Source organism: Stigmatopora argus, chromosome 15 (assembly GCF_051989625.1).
Source record: "Stigmatopora argus isolate UIUO_Sarg chromosome 15, RoL_Sarg_1.0, whole genome shotgun sequence".
NCBI classification, from domain to species: Eukaryota; Metazoa; Chordata; class Actinopteri; order Syngnathiformes; family Syngnathidae; genus Stigmatopora; species Stigmatopora argus.
The window spans coordinates 12,937,969-12,954,803 of record NC_135401.1 but is presented as its reverse complement, the minus strand read 5'-3'; the positions used below and the strand labels follow the sequence as shown (position 1 = coordinate 12,954,803).

The 16,835-nt window shown below is 37.1% G+C and overlaps 1 protein-coding gene across 2 annotated transcripts; it reads right to left on the bottom strand.

Moving 5' to 3' along the window:
* Window positions 1–1,747: 1,747 nt before the first annotated feature.
* On the bottom strand, window positions 1,748–16,162 carry coq8ab (coenzyme Q8A, genome duplicate b). Of its 2 annotated transcripts, none has more exons than XM_077621733.1 (14): window positions 15,991–16,162; window positions 14,464–14,694; window positions 14,327–14,393; window positions 12,795–12,869; window positions 11,962–12,087; window positions 11,728–11,813; window positions 11,524–11,664; window positions 10,389–10,470; window positions 10,184–10,277; window positions 8,405–8,546; window positions 3,745–3,852; window positions 3,617–3,682; window positions 2,557–2,643; window positions 1,748–2,497 (listed from the first exon to the last, which is right to left on the bottom strand). In XM_077621733.1, exons 1-14 carry the CDS (start codon window positions 16,096–16,098, stop codon window positions 2,213–2,215), a joined length of 1,698 nt encoding a protein of 565 aa, XP_077477859.1. In that variant the 5' UTR covers window positions 16,099–16,162; the 3' UTR covers window positions 1,748–2,212. The 2 variants fall into 2 exon arrangements, with proteins under 2 accessions (XP_077477859.1, XP_077477858.1); XM_077621732.1 differs by having other exon boundaries at window positions 15,985–16,159.
* Between the last annotated feature and the right edge of the window lie 673 nt (window positions 16,163–16,835).

Sequence of the window (16,835 nt, the reverse complement as noted above, 5' to 3'; positions counted from 1 at the left end):
GATGGCTTCAGAGTCAGAAAAGTAACTCCTGCTGCAACCTCTTTCCTTGTCTGTTTCCACTTTGAAATTATAGTTCTTGGACTCACTGCTTACACGCTATCACTAGTTATATGCTTTCAGTTTGGACTCTGGGGGCAGCAAAGATGCAGAATGGTCCTGCGACGATGGCAGCGAGGTGAACGTGGGAGAATGGTGACAAACGTCAGGCTCGGAAGAGACTCCTGGTCGTCAGCATGGTTTTCATGATTGCGGTGAGATCATTTAACTTGTGTCAAAGTGGCGGCCCGGGGGCCAAATCTGGCCCGCCGTCGCATCATTTTGTGTGGCCCGGGAAAGTAAATCATGAGTGCCGACTTTCTGTTTTAGGATCAAATTAAAATGAACAGTGTAGATGTATATTAAATTTCCTGTTTTCCCCCTTTTAAATCAATAATTGTAATTTTGTAATCCATTTTTTCTGTTTATAGTTAAATCATTTTGTAAAATCTAAAAATATATTTAAAAAAAGCTAAAATAAACATTGTTTTAGATCTATAAAAAACGGAACATTCAGGGCTTTTAATCCATTTATAAAAAATATATATCTAAATATTATATCTAAAATGGTCCGGCCCACATGAAATCGAGTTGACGTTAACGCGGCCCGCGAACCAACTCGAGTCTGACACCCTTGCCCTAACTTAAGCATAGTTGATGCTACCTTAACATGCCATCTATAACAGTCCTTCCTTTATTATTATTAGATTAGATTAAATGTATTAATCATATCGTGTTCACTTTTTCTCTATGCCGCACAGTAAATACCATTTGACCAATCAACACTGTTTAAATACCAAAATGACCGAAATTATCTTGGGAAAAATTAACCCCCACCCAAAAAAATTCAAACTATATCTTGTACCGCTTAAAACACTGTAACTAAGCAAACACATCGACAATATTCCTACTCTTCTACCAGCTTTAATATTGCTTCATAAATGAACTAATTGGCTCCCATTGATTGCGATAGATGTCCAATCCATTTGGACTAGGCCTGCTAGCGATAGGACGATTACTCCCATCCAGTCTTGACATTATGCCATCCCTCCCAGTAAATATGGATTTGATGTCTATCGCGCTCAACAGCATTGTAAGAATTAATTGTATTGCCACATTAAAACAAAAATGTATTAAAACTGTGGCTTTATCAAGGTTATATGTACATGAGAACAAGTTCTTTTTTATGTAAGTTTGTTTTTCAAACAGGATTATCACCTTTTCCAAGAATAGTTTTTTTTCTAGACCATTATTAGAGAAATTTATTTATTTTTCATGCAAAAAAGTCAAAAAATTGATTACTTTTTTTTCCCAATTAAAAAAAAATATTTGATAGTTTTACATATTTAATAAAACGTTTTAGGTTATGACATATAATTTTTTTAAATAATAATTGTTGTTTACAATAATTAATAAAACTTAAGTAAGTACGGACAAATAGGCTTAAGGACAGTTTTTCCCCACATCCATCAGGATTCTAAACTTGCGGTAACACGGCACACAATCCTTCCTGTGTAATAACTTTGGGGTGAGGTAATATGAATAGACGTTGGGCGGTGATCTGCCTCCTATTGGCTGACTGAAGTTTGGGTCTTTTGCCGGGAAAACTCCAAATGGAGAAGCACTACCAATTTCGTCATACGCAGTCAATATTGCCATCGATCATCTTCAGATGTGTTTTTTCAGGAAACATTTATTATTTAGCATTGAGCTACTGTGCCGTCTAAAGTGGAAGATTGTCTAGTGTAAGACTTATCCAATCCAATTACACATCAACAACCACTGCAGAATCAGGTGTGGAAATTTTTGAGTGTGTAGTTTTCAGGAATCGGCTCAGAGTTTCGGAAAAATTGGACAAATCTTTAAAAATAGTTTTTTGGGTATGATGACAATTATGCTTTTGTCGAGTCAATGATTTTGACAAAGCCTATGTCTGATTATTACATGAATTTAAAAACAATGACAATAATGAGTCTTTAAAAAAAAGAACAATCGTAAAATACAGTTATTACAAACAAGCAAAATGCAGTGCTTTTAGTGTAAATGCACTAGGACTTAAATTTACACATTCAAAAAACAAGCTGTAGATATGTGAAATAAACCCCCCTCAGGGTGACGTTTAAACCTTTAATCGAAATCAAGTAGCCAGTGAGAACAAACAAAAAAATAGAAATCCTCAGGTACGCCGTCTATCTTGCCAGTAACGCTGATACGCTTCTTGGAACATGTCCCTGCATGACACTCGGGCCTTGAGTTTGGAGCAGACCAGGAAGGAACCGCCCATCTTGCGGTGCAACGAGTACGTCTCCTCGGGTGGTGGCGTGAGGCGTTGCCGAAGCATCACCGGGATGAGTCGGTGGATGCGCTCTGTAGTGCTCTGAGCACCAAAATCGAATGGGCGTGTGGACGAAAAGGCCTCGCCCAAGATCATCACGGCATCCACGTGGGCCTTCTCCATCACCTTAAAAAACATTTTTATTTCAAAATGTATTGTTTTTGTTTGTTTGTTCTCTAAGATACCTTTGATTCAAATCCAGTGAGGAACTTCATGTCTCTGGATCGTTGCAGCACCTCTTCTCTGTCATGGTGTGCAGCTGCATTAATAACCTAGAATTGTTTTCAATTATTTTTTAAAGCACAATGAGCCAAAATTATTGTTGTTAATCAAAGTGAGTGAAATAAAATGTCTGTTACAAAACACAAATCCATTTGTTCTTAAATCTTTATCTCATTATTTAGTCATGTAAAAGGCAAAATTTATTTATTACATATTAAAATGTTACTTTTGTTGAATTTCATTGATGCATATGGCAAAAATGTATAAGAGACCAAATAGAAACAAATCAACTCTTAACTGATTAAAACTGGATTAGAAAACAAAAAAAACCTCATCTCCTTTTCTGAACCGCTTTATCCTCACTAGGGTCACGGGGGTGCTGGAGCCTAACCCAGCTGACTTCTGGCTAGAGGCGGCGAACACCCTGAATAGGTGGCAAACAACGATTCGTGCTCACACTCACCTAGGGGCACTTTAGAGTGTCCAATCGGCCTACCATGCATGTCTTTGGAATGTGGGAGGACACCAGCGTACCCTGAGAAAACCCATGCAGGCCCAGGGACAACATGCACACAGGTGGACCGACCTGGATTTGAACCCAGGACCCCCACTGTGAGGCCGACGTGCTAAACAGTCATCCACTGGACATCGGCCTCACAGCTCTGGGATCCTGGGTTCAAATCCAGGTCAGTCCACCTGTGTGGCGTTTGCATGTCCTCCCTGGACCTGCGTGGGTTTTCTCCAGGTATTTCGGTTTCCTCCCACATTCTAAAAACATGCATGGTAGGCTGATTGGACACTAAATTGCCCCTAGGTATGAGTGTGAGTGTGAACGGTGACTTTTCGCCTCTACCTAAAAATGTAATCATTCCTTCCATTTCATTTTACAAGCATTTCTGTGAAAAATGATAATCTCTTTGTTTTTTCTTGAATACTTGAACACAAACATGTGGATCTAAATATGTAGGTTTTACCTCCAGTAAGCGGTAATAAAATCTCAAACTATTATAACCTCGGTCTCACCTCAATGTAGATGTCTGTGAAACTTTTATCAAATTCCCGCGTGGCTCCAAAGTCCAACAACGCTACCTGTGCAGACATATGTTTAAAAGCCCTGTATTTCTATGTAGTTCAGTCAAATTTAGGCTTACTTTGTGCGCTTGTGGGTCATAGAAAAAATTGGACCAGTTGGGATCCGTCTGCATGAATTGGAACTCAAACAGTTCCCTCAAGCACAAAATGAGGATCTGCTCACAGATCTGCCAAAGCATCAAGAGAAACAATTTAAAAAAAACATCTCATCTCATTTTCTGAACCACTTTATCCTCATTAGGGTCGTGGGGGTGCTGGAGTGCACATATATATATATATATATATATATATATATATATATATATATATATATATATATATATATATATATATATATATATATATATATATATATATATATATATATATATATATATATGTATATATATATATATATATATATATATATATATATATATATATATATATACACATACACACACATATATACATACATACATATACACACACACATACATATATACATACATACATATATATACATACACATATATATACACACATATATATACATATATATACATATATATATATATATATATATATATATATATATATGTGTATATTTGTGTGTATGTGTGTTTGTGTGTGTATGTGCGTGTGTGTATGTATGTATATACGTGTATATATATATATATATATATATGTATATATATATATATATATATATATATATATATATATATATATACACATACACACACATATATACATACATACATATACACACACACACATACATATATACATACATACATATATATACATACACATATATATACACACACATATATACATATACATATATATATATATATATATATATATATATATATATATATATATATATATATATATATACATATATATACATATACATATATATACACACATACATATATATACACACATACATATATATACACACACATATATACATATATATACACAGATATATACATATAATATAGTAAGGCTTTTTTCTTTAAAAAATCGACATAGTATAGTAAGGCTAAGAAAGTCGGAGAATAAATCTGACTTCTGATTCTTCTCCTAGTTATTGCTGTGTTCCAGTGGCAAAAATATTGGTTCAGAACTTGAGGTGGGAATCAGGAGTGAGTTCAATTCCACTCTTTGCAATTCACAAATTGTTTATTGAGGTAATGAAAAGGATAAATATAACTTCCAATCACTTCGTTTCAGAAGTCACTGTGGTCCAGTTGCAAAGACAAACGGTCAGAACTTCTGGTGGACTCAAGTTCAAATCAGGAGTGAATTCAATTCCACTCTTTGCATTCTCAAATTGTTTATTGAGGTAATGAAAAGGATAAATATAACTTCCAATCACTTCATTTCAGAAGTCACTGTGGTCCAGTTGCAAAGACAAATGGTCAGAACTTCTGGTGGACTCAAGTTCAAATCAGGAGTGAGTTCAATTCCACTCTTTGCAATTCTCAAATTGTTTATTGAGGTAATGCAAAGGATCGATATAACTTCCAATCACATCATTTCAGAAGTCACTGTGGTCCAGTGGCAAAGACAATGGGTCAGAACTTCAGGTGGACTCAAGTTCAAATCAGGAATGAGTTCAATTCCACTCTGCAATTCTCAAATTGTTTAGCGAGGTAATGAAAAGGATAGATATAACTTCCAATCTCATCATTTCAGAAGTCACTGTGGTCCAGTGGCAAAGACAATGGGTCAGAACTTCAGGTGGACTCAAGTTCAAATCAGGAATGAGTTCAATTCCTCTCTTTGCAATTCTCAAATTGTTTATTTAGGTAATGAAAAGGATAGATATAACTTCCAATCACATCATTTCAGAAGTCACTGTGGTCCAGTGGCAAGTACAATGAGTCAGAACTTCAGGTGGACTCAAGTTCAAATCAGGAATGAGTTCAATTCCACTCTTTGCAATTCTCAATTTGTTTATTTAGGTAATGAAAAGGATAAATATAACTTCCAATCATGTATAGGCGGGCCGCCTCGTGGTGTAGTGGGTAAGTCACCTGCCTGCGACGTGGGTGTCGAGGGTTCACGTCCTGGTGTCGCCAGTCAACGACTGTATGGTGTCGGCAGTCGGCCGAAGGCCGACTGTCGAACACCACCAGGAACCCCCCCCTCCCAACTGTCTTCCGGTCAGCCGAAGGCTGACCGGAAATATTGTTTTGCTGAAAAAAATGACTAAGTCTTTATTTGAATGAAAAAAGGATTACCCATTTACTGAACTACTAGTGTAGTGATTAGTCAAACAAGAGCGGGGTTCGAACCCCATTTCCCACATGGCAGTCAAATCCACTAACTTGAGGTCTGTCTGACCCATTGTCTTTGCCACTGGACCACAGTGACTTCTGAAATGAGGTGATTGGAAGTTATATCTATCCTTTTCATTACCTAAATAAACAATTTGAGATTTGCAAAGAGTGGACTTGAACTCACTCCAGATTTGAACTTGTGTCCAACTTCAATTTCAACCCATTGTTCTTGCCACTGGACCACAGTGTCTTCTGAAATGATGTGATGTGATTGGAAGTTATATTTATCCTTTTCATTACCTCAATAAACAATTTGAGAATTGCAAAGAGTGGAATCAAACTCACTTCTGATTTGAACTTGAGTCCACCTGAAATTCTGACCCATTGTCTTTGCCACTGCACCACAGTACAGTTGGAAGTTGTATTTATCCTTTTCATTACCTCAATAAACAATTTGAGAACGGCAACGAGTGGAATTGAACTCACTCCTGATTTCCGCCTCATGTTCTGACCCAATGAGTTTGCCAGTGGACCACAACAAAAACTAGAAGGTGAAGAATCAGAAGTCAGATTTATTCTCCGACTCTCTTAGCCTTACTTGCTATGTCATTTTTTAAAGGAAAAAAAGCCTTACTATACTATGTCGTTTTTTAAGAAAAGAAGCCTTACTATACAATATCGTTTTTTAAGAAAAAAAGGCTTCCTCTACTATGTCGTTTTTCAAGAAAAAAAGCCATGCTATACTATGTCGTTTTTTAGGAAAAAAAGCCTTACTATACTATGTCGTTTTTTAAAGGAAAAAAGCCATACTATAGTATGTCGTTTTTTAGGGGGGAAAGCCATACTATACTATGTCGTTTTTTAGGGAAAAAGCCTTCCTCTACTATGTCGTTTTTCAAGAAAAAAAGCCATGCTATACTATGTCGTTTTTTAGGGGGGAAAAGCCATACTATACTATGTCGTTTTTTAAGAAAAAAAGCCTTACTATACTATGTCGTTTTTTAAGAAAAAAAGCCATATTATACTGTGTCGTTTTTTAAAGGAAAAAAGCCATACTATACCATGTCGTTTTTTAGGGGGAAAAGCCATACTATACTATGTCGTTTTTAGGGAAAAAGCCTTCCTCTACTATGTCGTTTTTCAAGAAAAAAAGCCACGCTATACTATGTCGTTTTTTTAGGGGAAAAAAGCCATACTATACTATGTCGTTTTTTTAGGAAAAAAAGCCTTACTATACATGGTCTTTTTTATACAAAAAAGCCTTACTATACATGGTCATTTTTTAAGAAAAAAGCCGTACTATACATGGTCTTTTTTGTAAATAAAAAGCCTTACTATACTATGTCGTTTTTAAAGACAAAAAAGCCTTACTATACTGTGTCGTTTTTAAAGAAAATAAGCCTTACTATACTATGTTGTCTTTAAAGAAAAAAGCCTATACTATGTTGTTTTTTTAAGAAAAAAGCCTTACAATACTATGTCATTTTTTAAGAAAAAAAGCCTTACTATACTATGTCGTCTTTTAAGAAAAACGCTTTACTGTACATGGTCGTTTTTTTTTAATAAAAAAGCCTTACTATACATGGTCATTTTTTAATAAAAACCCTTAATATACATGGTCATTTTTAAAGAAAAAAGCCTGACTATATATACATAGTATTTATTTTTTAAACAAATAAAAGCTTTACTTTACATAGACCACTTTTTTTTTAAAGAAAAAGCCTTACGATGTCCAGCCATTCAAGTCATTTTGCATGCCAGCTTTACGTTTGTACCAAATCTCGGGGTATTCTTTGCTCAGTTATGAAGCATGTCTAATAAGATGAATAAATATTTGACATTATCGTCGACAAGGAAAAAGAGTATCGCTAAACTTTCGTCAAAACATATACGTATATACATATACATATATATATATATATATATATATACACACACATATATACACATACATATATATATACACACACATATATATATACACATACATATATACATATATATATATATACATACATATATACATATATATATATATACATATACACATATATATATATACACATATACATATATATACACACACATACATATATATATATATATACATACATATATATATATATATATATACACATACATATATATATACACACATATATACACATACATATATATACATACATATATGTGTATATGTATATACACACACACACATGTATACATATATTCACACACATACATACATATGTATAAATACGGTTGGTCTTAACATTCAGACATTTCTTTTGTTAAAGAGCCTGATAGCTGAATGATGAAAAGAACTTTTGATTATAACGACACACTACTACGTTCACTTATACTAACTCTTTTCGTTAATTGTCAGTGGCTGCCTATTAAAAACTGAATATGTGAGGACAATCAACAAGTGTGTTTATAGTACCTCGTTCCTAAGTTCTTGCGGGAGGTCCGCAGCCCGGTCGAGGGGGAAGCCACTCACCAGGGTGGTGGTGAGCACGTGACGGCCACTCAACTCGTCAATCACATCGGGAACGTAGAAGAACGGGTGCTCCTTAAGAAGCTCTCTGATAAAAAGATATTTTATATATACTAAAGGAATGATTATAAAATTCACAGCATTTTTACAATATAAGAGGTGATTAAATGATAGGGTAATGTGGTCACATGCTAGAAAAAGAATTTTGGGATAACTTAAAATAGATTAGCTTCTTGAATTTGCAGGATAGGTGATATGATGACGAAAAAGAGTGATGAAATTAGCAAGATCGAGGAAAGCAAGAGTCCAGCCTACCAGGTATGGCAGTGCTTTGTATGTCTGACTTCTTGGGCAGAGGGTTTGCTCTGGCAGAATCTTCCTCTACATATTTTGTCAAATACTTTTAATATTTAACCATACATTGCCACTAATAATGTATTTTCCAACATAATAATGCATTGAAGTAGTACATCAAGTGACTTGATAGCAGACTATATTTTGAATGCAAATCCATCTAAAAAGTAACCAATAGATGAATAAAGAAATTAGAACCTAATCTCCCTTTCTCTTGGCCCCTCCCACTCCATAATCTCCAAACAGAAGATTATGTCACACCAAAAATCAGATGCAGATTTTTGCAGTCTGATAGCATTCTAGCCATAGGCATGCTATTCTCTTGTTATAGTGTGACTTATGTCAATATGTACTAGTGAATACAGCATTAGAGAACTAGATAAAATCATCAATTCTGGTTGTCATCTCACAACCAGGATTGGTTAAAAAAAGGGGGGTGGGAGCGTTTCCTGATCATTGTTTTGATTAGAATAACTATGAAATATTAAAAAAAGAATAGCCAGATATGAATGCCAAATTCCTTTTCAAAATATAAAATTACCATATTTTCTCGCATATAAGCCTTATTTGTAAAAAAAAAATGACGAGTGAATCAAGGGCATGGCTCACATGCGCACAAGATTTACAGCGTTGCTATACTCCTTTTCACCAGTAGATGTCGGCAAATTAACATTTGTTTTTGTTGGTTATTTTTGTTTTGCAGAAAGAAAACAACCATTACTGGATGAATTACTAACTGGCTTATGATATTGAGGATGATTTTTATTAAAGATTTTCCCTTAAAAGTAACATTTGTACTCCCCATTAAAACCATGAATATGGACGTGAAAAATGTGAATCGGGGGCGGCTTATATGCGAGAAATTGTAAAATTCAACGATTTTAAGGCAAATTTAAGGCTGCGCCTCATATGTGAGAAAATACGGTAGATGAGTGCAGTTTCCTTTTTTTACATGGTCACGATTTTATGGCGCCTATAAAACTCTTCACGAAAAAAACATTTCTTATGATGGAATTGAAATCCAACAAATATGGTAATTTTACTACTTTTTAATTTAAAAAAATGGTGTTAGACGTCCAATCCATTTGAACTGAGAGGGGCTGGCTATAAGGGTTTAATCGCTGCCATGAATCCCACTGAAACTTGGAAGTGGACTAAGCATCTAGCTATCATGGTGAATGAGATGAGAATAAAAATGAGGAACAAGAAACAGAAATAACGGCAAAATCTAATAAGATTAATCGCCCATTTTAAGGCCTTCAGTCAATCAGTTGCAGAGGTGAAGCAAACGGAGTAGATATGAAATGACATGACGTGGCCACATATACAGACAGAACAAATAGCCGGGCTATTTTTTTTTCAGTGACTCACTGAAACTTTTTGCAGCATTTGGACTCTTTGACGTAATCACATTCCAGCGCCAGCTCTCTGCTCATGACTTCCATCAGATGCTCAGGGAACAGACCTGCAAACCATGCACAAAAGGAATCCAATTATTTAAAAAAAAGGATAAGACAACTTTTGTTTAGATACGAGTGGACATCACAGTCGCGTTGACAAGCCTGGTGACTCTCACCTTCTGGCAGTGCTTTGCTTAAACTCAAAGCTGTCATGATGTTGTTAACGTCGCTAGCAATACTCTTGGACACCCCAGGATACTATATGGGATCAAACAAAACAATCAAATGACTTAAAACATTGGTGGAGGGCAATGTTCCCTCTAAGCTGCGCGTGTGTGCAATTGCGCACTACTCTCGTCTTCTCTGCGCACAGCAAATCATATGGAGCGCACAAAATAAAATCCCAATTATTATTTTTTTTAGCTGGGAGGCCGACATCATTTATGTGTAGTAGACATACACCTGCTTATGGCAGGTGTGATACTGGTGTGTGCCCATAGCGAGCAATGATGATGTTGCTCACACCGTTACTCAGTGTGCTCAGGGAGGTTGTCTTTCTGCCTAGACAAACAAAAAATTAGAGGGAACATTGGTGGAGACTTTAATTCTCTCTTGCACTAATTTGATGGCCTACTTTGGGAGTTTTTACCTCTAAACCTTTTACTTTTCACAGCCATGTGCCAATGTGGTAAACACTGCTTTGAAAGGGTTGATTTATAACCATCAGTTTTTCCAGCTAAAAATATTTTTTTAAAACACAAGATGTTTATGCGTATTCAAACCATTATTTTTCTTTGCCTTTTGTCTGAAAAAAATATTAGTTAATAGTAAAATAATTTCTTGTCAGTCATGTAAAGAACTAAATTGTTCAAAATTTGAAGCAATAAATTAGATTAGAAGGAAAACAATTACATTTTTCTTATACGAAATTAAGTATATCAGAGACTTACCTTTCATTTTTTTCCTAGTTGATAATACAAAGTAAAGCATAAACACTTTGTATTCTAATGAATATTGCTTTGAAGAGCATTTAAATTGTTTTTCTCCCCAAAAAATACAAATAATGAATACTCACCACCAAAAAAAATTACCCATGGCTCTGCAGTGTTTCATTTTTCAGATTTATTTATTTAAAAATATTCCAAATCAACTACAGAGAATATACATCTTTCCTAAATTATATCTTTAAAAGTTTCATGGCAATTCCCATATTGACCATTAAGTCCAATGAACTTTTACATGCAGTCTGTGTATATTTTAGTAAAAAAAAAGCTGAGTTAAATGTCAGGTTATATACTGGTTTTGTATTACCTGAACCTTCATGGCGACATTTCTGCCATCTTTCAGCCTTCCCAGATGCACTTGACCAATGGAGGCTGCTGCAAATGGTTTCTCCTCAAAGTATTCCAGTCGTTCACGCCAGTACGGGCCCAGATCGCCGCCGATCACTTTCTGCACATGATGACGACATTTCACAAATCAGACCACAAACTACACATTAACTGATAAGTTTACCAGCATCTGTTTGGTAGGCATGAAGTCAGCGCTCTGTCGAACCCGTTCGAAAATTTTGGCCAGCTGAGGGTTCATGAAGGCGTCATCTACAAGGAGACAACTTGTATGATAAATTTACAGTGGATGAAAGTTTCAGTGCCACAAACGGCAAAAGACCTCGAATTAGCGTCAATGGCATGAACTGTCAGCAAAAGAGTTTTAAAATTATATATATGTCAATGACAATGCACCCACCTTGAATACTAAGCATCTGCCCAATTTTAAGTGCAGCGCCCCGAACTTTGCACAGCGTGCGCACTATTCTCTCAGCATTCGCTTCGGACAGGAAGGTACTTGAGTCCAAGACTGACTTTTTATGGCCTGGAGAAAAAACAAAAACAAAGAAAAAACAAATGGAAAAAAACCCTCACATTTTCAATGCCTTGGAAGTTAAATGTAACAAATTATTGTATTCATTTGAGTATAACGCACACCCGTGTGTAACGCGCACCCATAATTTGTGTAAAGTTTTCTTTTCACTTTTTATCAGCTCACACCAAGGATTGCAACTGTAACTGGCAAATGCTGAACACATGTCGCCATGACAAAACATATATTCACAACATATGGTACCATATGTAAAAAATGAAGAATTTTGAAAACAAACCTCAAATTAGGTGAGATGAGACAAATTAAGCCATGAGAAATAAAATAAATTTGAATACTTCTAGATATAATAACATTTTAAAATGTAAACTTAAAAAAAAAAGTGATAAACTGGGAAGAAAAAATATATACATTAAATAAGTCTTACCCATGTGTAGGGTAAGGGGAATTTTTGTTTTTATGCTTGTTTAATAAATTTTTGGTGACCTCGCATCTTTTGCTGATCGAACAATCGCTTCTAGCCCTTTCCAATTGAAATGGATTGGACCCTTGCTGTCAAGGGTGTTTTTGAAATTAATATCCCTCATTTACCAACATTTTTTTGTGAAAATGTCGAGGATTTTTAGGCCATATTGCAACTCTTAGTTATAGAAAAACTGTGATGAAAACATGATTGTCACCAAAATTCCTCTTTTTTGTACCTTGTTGCCGTTGGGGTTTGAACGTCTTTTTGGCTACTTCGGCAATGGCGCCGATTCCAAGTCCAACAGCAAGGCCTTTCAAATAAAAGAAAATCAAATAAGTCCAGGTTAAATAAGTGCAAACATTTATTGTATACAGTGGACCACCAGGTTACGGCGGCCCTACGTTACTTTCATGTTATGAAGTGGCAGTGGCGGGCCGTCAGGGCCTTCAAGGCTTTCTCTGCTGGCCTAAGAAATATCTGAATCATATATTATATTTTCTCCATCAATACTTATTAAATAATTCCAAATTGTCTGTTAGCTTCCTTTCATTGCTTTTCCCCCTGGTTGCACTGCTTCCAGATGTGTGTTTTCATATTGAAGCATTTAACCAATCACATTTCAGCCATTATTTGTTGCCAGGGTCAGAAATCTGCCTCAAGGCCTTCACAATCAGTTCTGCAGGCTCTGCTGCATTAAACAAGCGTCGATAAGACTGTAATCCAAACATTTATGGATTTTTTCTCTCACGCAGCCAAAAAGGTTCAAAATTCAAAAGTGGCGGTCTGTTTGTGTCACTAAGTTGCCGGTCTGCTATTGGTCGGCGTCACTAAGATGGGTGAAAACTGGCAGAAATCCCTCCTATGATGCCTGAGATGCTGTCTCTCTCTCGCTCTCTCTCTCTGTTTATTGCTCGCTCAGTTAAGAATCTCGGATTCTTAATTCAAATTTTAATTCGATAGCTATAACAATAAATTCTATTGCCCGCCTTACGACCCAACTCCGGAACGGATTAATTTCGTAGTCCCGGGGTCCACTGTATATTCCATGAGAATTCATGTCTGATCACACTCGCATTGTTCAGTCAAGCCCCGCCTCTCTGAATTTAAGGTTTTTTTGCTAATCAATTAACTTCACCAACAAGTTCAAACCGCAAATTGCCGAAGCTTATTTGGAGAGGGCTGGCTTTTATAAAAGAAGGTAGATTATTGCCATCTGGCGGACAAAGACAGGTTCTACGTCTCCCATCAAAACGGCTGCGGATTGGACTTTTTAACTGGCGAAGGGCAGTTTTTCACCAGGATTTGATCATAAAAGCAAAGACCGTGTATAACGCGCGCCCAAACTTTGCGTCAGTTTTTTGGTACAAAATTTTGCGCGTTATACTATATAATAAATATGGTACTATGCTAAAATATGGCTAAAAATAGCGCAGTTTTATATTCATCAGCCACAGTGTGAGCATGAACACTGCACTTGGATTTTGGTGCAAAAAAAAATATCCGAGTTAAATTTTGTAACAATTAGGTGTCCCTAAAAATATGAAAATAAACAAGTTCTAAATATTAAATGTGAATCTTTTCTCGTCTAAACTTAACAGGACTGAACTCCACACTGTTGTGGATTGGAAAAAGATCATTTGAAAATTTAATTCAGTCTTTTTTTTTTTACATAGCATTTCTGGGAGCCCGCATAACACTGGTGTAACTCGTACCAATCTTTGGAAACCAGTAGTTAGTTTCATTTTGCTATTCAAAACACAGCTTTACCTCCAAAACTCATCAGGCGTCCAATACGAGTGATGGGCACTTTCCTCTCTCGCGCGTTCTCACTGAGCTGAAAGTAACGGAGAAAAAACTGAAGATGCATGTATAATATATCCTATTCATTAAAAATATACACCTACCACTTGCTTGTAGGATTCAAGGTGTGCTCTTTTGGCATGTCTCGCCTTTTCCATGTCTTCCGTTGTCAGTCTCCTCATTGACGAGTTGTCTTGAGCCAGCATTCTGCATGGAGCGCACGCCAAGCGCCAACTGCCCCACTTGGTACTGGTTGTGCGGGCCACACCGCCATGATTTGGCCTGGCAGCAAGGAAGTAATATCTGTGGAATTCCTTCTGTTTGCACAAAGTCTCCTGAAATAAGAAAATATTGTTAATTTTAAAAGGACGCATGTGCTTTTTGTGGTATTGGTTTGATGACATGATGGCTCGAGACCAAAATTGCCCCATTTTCTTGAAACAATATCATTGGCAGCCAAATACAAACCAGAGTTGCTTTAAAAAAAATAATAAATTATATCACGCACACAGGCATATTCAAATTTCCAACACTGAAATGAAAACAAAAAAACGTAGCAGTAAACTTTCTAGTGTTGCAATTGCTTCAATATTTCATAAATTAAGGTGTTTGCTCTCATTGATGGCTAAAAATGTCCAATTCATTTGGACTGGGAAGGGCTAGCATCATTTGAATGCTGATGAACCCTCCCAGTCAAAATGGATTAGACATCCGGCCGTCAATGGGACTGGAACATGATCATTTAATGTAAACTATCAACTAGTCCTGTTGATGGTGATCAATGAGTTAGAACATCATTCCATTATTTCACATCAATGAAAACAGATTTGGCGGCCCGGGGGCTTAAGTGGTTAGCACATCGGCCTCACAGCTCTGGGGTCCTGGGTTCAAATCCAGGTCGGTCCACATGTCTGGAGTTTGCATGTTCTCCCTGGGCCTCTGTGGGTTTTCTCCGAGTACTCTGGTTTCCTCCCACATTCCAAAAACATTCATTGTAGGTTGATTGGACACTCTAAATTGCCCCAAGATTTCAGTGTGAGTGTGAATGGTTGTCCGTCTGCTTGTGCCCTGCGTTCGGCTGGCCACCAATTTTGGGTGCCCCTCCCCGTCTGGTGCCTGAGTTAGGTGTGATAGGCTCCAGCATCTCCCACGACCCTAGTGAGGGTAAAGCGGTTCAGAAAATGAATGAATGAAAACAGATGGGAATGTCCAATGTAAAACTGCTTTATCTGCACTAGGATCAAGGCAATCACAGGGCACAAGGAGAAAAACATCCATCCACGCTCACACTCATACCTAGGGGCAATTTAGAGTGTCCAATCAGCCTACCATGCATGTCTTTAGAATGTGGGAGGAAACCAGAGTGCCCAGAAAAAAACCCCACAGGCCCTGGGCGAACATGCAAACTCCACACAGGTACCCCGACCTGGATTTGAACCCAGGTCCCTCACTGTGAGGCCGACGAATTAACCACTCATCACTCATATTTTAATTTAAAAAAAAACTATAAATTAACTATAACAAAATGTTCGCAAACTTTTTTTAACCAACAGAAGAATTCGTAATTATGTAATTTCAACCCCATCACTTCTTCAACTAGCAACAGCTGGCGGCGGTTGTCTCACCCTCACCAATCCGTGATGGAACCGTCCTCCGCCGGCCAGACGTCCCGCCGTACCCCGGGCCACGACCTGCGTGATCCAGGTCACACTCGCGCGCAACACCGCGTCGCTTTTCATGATTGACGTCCGCCACTCACACCTGGAACGCGCAAAAATTACTCCTAATTCTCCTCAAAAATACTTTTAAATCTAATAAAACCTGGATAAACTAATCGCCAATGTTCAGGGAAACTACCACACCTTCATTTGATTCGACGTCGTTATGGCTATGACTCGAACCCTGTCCCCCTTTGAGGCCGCTTTTCAAGCCGAGAAAGGGGCCAGATTCCAGGGTTGGATGTTGGGCAAGGGACAGGGGATCTCCGAGTGAGACACAGTCCGCTTTCGTCGGCGTCCTGATTGCGACTGCAGCCGTCAGCGATGGGCAATGTGCCGGTTTGACGTGTCCGGAGGAAGAGGTTGTCCCTGAAGTGGGTACGTGTGCTGCGTTCAAGACGTGCTCGTAAGCAAAGGATTATGCACTTCCACCTTTGCAATAGCATAAACTTTCCAATCCTGAGTTTTGCACAGAATAATTACCATTACGTGACGTACAGATTTCTGTGTATTGTGTGTAGTATTTATTCAACGTTTATTTTTGGGGTAGTCTGGAAAAATAAAGTTGTTGGGTGAAAAATCATGCAGGATGAAGATTCAAATGGAATCTATGAAGAGACATGAGATTTTGTCTGCTATTTATGTTAAGAACATTTTTTTCTGTCTTATAGTGTTGTTTAACCCGTTGGTTTCATTGACAGTGATAGACCAACCGGTGGTGCTGTAAAAATAAACAGTTTATAGATTGACCACTGAGT